The sequence below is a fragment of the Castor canadensis genome, chromosome X (genome assembly GCF_047511655.1).
Source record: "Castor canadensis chromosome X, mCasCan1.hap1v2, whole genome shotgun sequence".
In the NCBI taxonomy this organism is placed as follows: Eukaryota; Metazoa; Chordata; class Mammalia; order Rodentia; family Castoridae; genus Castor; species Castor canadensis.
This window is the reverse complement of record NC_133405.1, coordinates 15,812,857-15,818,083: the sequence shown is the minus strand read 5'-3', so window position 1 is coordinate 15,818,083 and position 5,227 is coordinate 15,812,857. Positions and strand designations below refer to the sequence as shown.

The following is a 5,227-nucleotide window of genomic DNA, read 5'->3' as shown; positions in this document are numbered from 1 at the left end:
ACTCCTGATTGGTTCCCGAGCCTTCTCCAGGTTCCTTTGTGCAACTAAGACTTGCTCTCTGGTGCACCAGGAGAGGCGAGCCCTTCCATTGGATCAACAGGTCTGCTGGTGCCTGGTTGGACTCTGTGCTGATGAGCTGGGGATGCCGAGTCCCAAGTAGATGAAAACACCATCTCCAAGTCCCAAATGAGCCCCAGTAATGTTATGGGAATCTTGAACAAAGACACAGAGCATCAAGGCTTTTCAGGAAACTGTATTTATTAGCGTGTTGGCAGCAGCACAGCAGGTTGACATGCAAAATCTGATCCCCGAGAACAAAGGAGTCTCACCTATATACCCTCACAAGCAGGTTACAGAAGCAAAAAACAAGGTTTAACCCATATATGATTGCATGTAACTCTGTTGTCTACTTCACCCCCAGTGCTATGTGACCTCCTTCACATTTAGATTTTTAAAGTTTTATCTCCCTGCTATGCCATCCCTTCCCCACTGCTACATTATCAGAATACAGACTTGCTTGTTTCTTTTTCTTTTTGGCCCTCCTCCCTGCTATGTATGAACTAATGGTGAGGATATTGAAACAAGTCACATGTTCTCAGGTTATAAGACAGAAGAGGCCTAAGCCATGCTAGGAACCACAATGAAGTGCACACTCTGAATGTGTCAAGGGCCTTACCACCCCACGGCAGAGAGGATCCCACAGTTCCTGACTGCACACTCTACAATCAGCCTTAGAAACCTCAAGCTGTGTTGGCTGGCTGCCCTCTCAATACCAGTCTCCTCTTTAGGAGTCAGGCTAACCAGGATGGAACACCTGTGATGCCCTAGAGTACCTAAGGGAAGACCTGTTAAGACAGCCTTTGATAGTGCAAACGATTAAGTTTCTCACACTCTTCCTCTTTCCCTCAGGCCATTTGGTTTCATCACCCTTCTTCTGTCAGCTGTTCCTGAGACAAGTTATAATGGCTCACAGCCAGAAGCAGCAGCAGGAGCTTGAGCAAGCCTTTCAGGCCCAAACAGAGCCCCAGGGTCTGGTGGGTGCACAGGTTCCTGCAACTGAGGAGATGCATGCTACAGCTTCCTCCTCCTCTGCTCTGATCTCAGGCAGCCCAGAGGAAGTGCCTGCTTCTGGAAGTCCAAGTGCTCCCCAGAGTCTTGAGGAAGCCAGTTGCTCCTCCACTACCATCGAAGCCACTCCGTCAAGCAAATCAAAGGAAGGTTCCAGTGGCCAAGAAGAGGAAGTTCCAAGCACCTCAGAGGCCTGCCCAGATTCTGAGTTCTTGCTCAGTACTTCTCTGGGGAGGAAAGTGGCTGAGCTGGTGAAGTTCCTGAGTGTCAAGTATGTAACACAGGAGCTCATCACAGAGGCAGAAATGCTGAAGAATGTCATCAAAGTTCACAAGGATTTCTTCCCTACGATCTTTAGAAATGCCTGTGAATGCATGGAAGTGGTCTTTGGCATTGAAGTGAAGGAAGTGGATCCCATCAACCACTCCTACGTGCTTGTCAAAATGCTAGACCTCACCTACGACGGGAGGCTGTGTGATGACCAGGGCCTGCCCAAGACCGGCCTCCTGATACTTGTCCTAGGTGTGATCTTCATGGAGGGAAACTGCGCCCGTGAGGAAAAGATCTGGGAGGTCCTGCAGATGATTGGGGTGTATGCTGACAGGAGAGATTTCATCTATGGGGATCCCAGAAAGGTCATCACTGAAGATTTTGTGCAGGAGCAGTACCTGGAATGTCGACAGGTGCCTAACAGTGATCCTGTTAGCTATGAGTTCCTGTGGGGCCCAAGAGCTCGTGCGGAAACCAGCAAGATGAAAGTCCTGCAGTTTTTCTCCAAAGTCAGTGGATATAACCCCACATCCTTCGTATCCTTGTACAGGGAAGCTTTGAGAGATGAGGAAGAGAGAGCCCAGCTTGCAATGGCCACCCTGGGAGATCCTCCTGCCGATTCAAGTACTACAGCCAAGTCCAGCGGCTTCTCCTGCCCTAAGTAAAGTCTGAGGCAGGTTCTTCACTCTGTGTTTGAAGACGGAAGTCAGTGTTCTAAGTAATGAAGCGATTTTAGGGTTTTTTCTTTAAAAGGTTTATTAGTTTCAGAATCTGACTTCATTAATTATTTTGCTCACATATTTACTACTGCTTATAAGGTTTAAAAATAATACTGGTACTCTAAAATGTAAATTGAGAATCTGTTTATCTTATTTTGTGGTCTGGAACAAGATAACATGGTGGTGGTGGTGGAACAGAATTTTCCTTAGAAATGTAAAAGAGGCCAGTAATAAAATAAATGATAACGGTAAATGTAGAAGAATGTAAAAGATAATTACTGCAAGAGTTCCTGTAACTATTCTAGTCCATCATTTTGTAAAACTTAAAGATATATACCTTACTTGCCTTGTTTATTCAAGAATGTGTGAGACATTTACATCTTAAATAAAAGATAACCCTGGTTCACTGGCTTGTTTATTCTCCATTTGTTGAGTATCTGTTCATTGGAAGGCAGTGGCTTAGCAGTGGAGATTTGAAGAAAGGCAAGGAAAATGGTGAGATGCCTCAAAAACATAAGGATCAGGGAAAAAGGGGTGAGGAGGTGGGATTCCAAAGGTCAGCAGTCAGGTATGAATGCCCTGAACTAAGGCAGTTTTGGGCTTTGGGAAACCACAGCTGCTTCTGTGGGAGTTGATTTTAGGTTAAGCTGGATGGTAAGGACCAGACTCCCAGGCAAAGTGAAAAGCCTGGAATGGACAATTGCTCTGAACAGTTCCTTTTGGATCATAGCTACCAGAAAGGAATAGCAGGTGTGCTCTTGTCCCACTGCAGTTAACACAGTGAATGAACTAAATGATCTATATACAACACCTGCAAGAATTTGCTGGGAAATAGGATGATACTCCCTTGGTGTGATGTCCAGAAGCAACTGTGTTGACAGTCATTTCCCGGGCCTAGGGGTGCCAGAGCCCACTCCATCAAAAGGACATTTATATTTAAGTAATCTTGACTGCAATTTGGACAACTCTAAACAAGAGTTAGATTTTTGGTTGGATTAAAGTGAATAAAAATAATAGGTTGGATGGAAGAGAAGCTGGGAAGGACAAAAGGAGTTAGTCCCTTGAGCTGTGTACAGCTGGGAAAAACCCCCACATCTAAATTAAATATGTCTACTAATAGGGAAATTTTACTAAGTTTTATTTGCAAAGCAGCATTTCTGACCCATTTGGTGAGTCATGCCCTGTAGTGGTACATAGACTCTGAGATGTCCTTGAAGACACACACACTCCCAGAGAAGAGGAAAGGTAAGTAGGATCTGGAGTCAAAATCATATTAGAAACTACTATCTGTAAAAAGTCCAATATGCCAGGCACTGTGCCATGTACTTTACATGTATTACATGCATTCCAGAAGTCCTACAAAACAGCTTATCAAATAATTTTAGGGATGAGGACGCTGAGACACCTTGCACTTGACATTTTGCCCAAGAGCACATGAATAGTAAATGGTAGGGCTGGGACTTCATTCCTGGTCTGAATTCATTTAAGCCTACACTGTCCCTGCGCCTCTCATCCTGAGGCAGACCTTCTGTCTCTTAGTTCACTTTTTAGTAGCCTTAAAAAACAACTTTAGGGATAGGGGTGTGGTTCAATGTTAGAGCACCTGCCTAGTAAAGACAGTCCCTGAGTTAAAACCCCAGTATCACCAAAAAAGAGAACTTTGAGGCCAAAGTATTAAAAGCAGACATAAAGAAGTAAGATGAGGTAAGAAACAGTCCTAGGATATCTGTGTGCTTTTTTTAATCTAGGGTACTCTAGCCTGAGGAGGGCTCTGGACACGTCTCTGCTTAGGTGCTGGCATTTTTGTCCCACCCCAGCACACTCCAAAATTACACTATCCTTCCTCTGGTGATCCTGTGTGCCCTCCCATCCAACTCTAAAACCTGACCTGATGATCTGTCCCTGCAGCCTCTTCTGGGGCTGTGCCCTGCTCCCAGTGGGACAACCAGAATCACCTGCCTTCTCCCTGACATAGAGCATTCTTCCTCCCTGCAGAAACACCTTGGAGGTCCCATCCCACCTGGAACCTCTGATAGCAATAGCCCATTCAAGGTAACAGTGCACTACGGAGGATATTTTGCTGCCTAGCTATCCCCACTGTGTCTCTTCAACACACTCTCACATAATGTTTTTCAAATGGGCTGTGAGTAGGGGCTGATTTGCACAGAATCTATTTGTTGTGAGCTCTAACCTAAAAGTTTGAGATTTTGAAATCACCCTGCTATTTGTAATAGGATTTTAATAAGCTGTATTATTTGAAACAGGTCACTGAACACATACACAGATGAATGGGCTTACTTAGATGGTTGAAACCTAAAGCCTTTCACATTAGAGGTAGATGAGGAAAAACCACAGGACATGTACAGGAGGCATAATTCCTAAAATCCTGTAATTATCTTAGGAGGCAAACAGAGGTTCCTTGATGGGCAGTCTAGCTTTGAAGAAAAAGAAAACAATGGCTAATCGTCCTTCCACTGCCTCTTGTCTGTGTTTCTGTCTCCATAGAAAATCTTGGTTTGCAGTTTCCTTCTGCAGATGTTCAGGAATGTTCAGTCATGTTGAGGCTAACAGAGGCTCACATGTTAAGATTTGGACCATGTGTAATGTAATCATATACAATGAGTTCACACCTTGGTGAGTGCATAGCCAAAACAGGCACAATTAAGAAATAAGAGTGGAGATTTATTGCCTGCAACAGGTAAGGAGAGCACAGGAATTACTTACAAAACAACGCCCTCCTTGGAGAAAGGAAGCAAGGGAATTTTATTTGGGGAGCCTATACATATTCACAGGACAGCACTTTAGGAGTGGACATATTTGTGGGCATGCTCAGTTTAAAGTCAGAGTTCAAAAACAAAAGACGGTGGACACATAATTTTGGACATGCTTCACTTCGTGGAACATGTTCAAAAGGTTAAGGTGACAGATAGGAATGCCTCTGGATGCTCACCTTGCATCATTAAACATTTAGCTGGGAAAAAGGAAAGGACTCTTTGAAGGTGCACTAATATAGTAATTTGCTCCTAAAAGTGCCTGCCTCACTTAATGGCTAACACATAGATCAAATGGGAAGAGAAAATTCTCAGCTTACTTAGATTGCACAGTTTATTGCAAACAACAGTGCAGAGCTCCCTGCTATCATTTACAGTATCTGTTGAAAACTATGTGTG

General features: G+C 44.2%; 1 protein-coding gene across 1 annotated transcript; it reads left to right on the top strand.

Annotated features, from left to right (window-relative positions):
- The first annotated feature begins 920 nt into the window (after positions 1-920).
- Positions 921-2,453, top strand: LOC109675496 (putative MAGE domain-containing protein MAGEA13P). The gene has a single exon (XM_020152185.2). It carries the CDS (start codon positions 963-965, stop codon positions 2,001-2,003), a length of 1,041 nt encoding a protein of 346 aa, XP_020007774.2. The 5' UTR covers positions 921-962; the 3' UTR covers positions 2,004-2,453.
- The last annotated feature ends 2,774 nt before the right edge of the window (positions 2,454-5,227 follow it).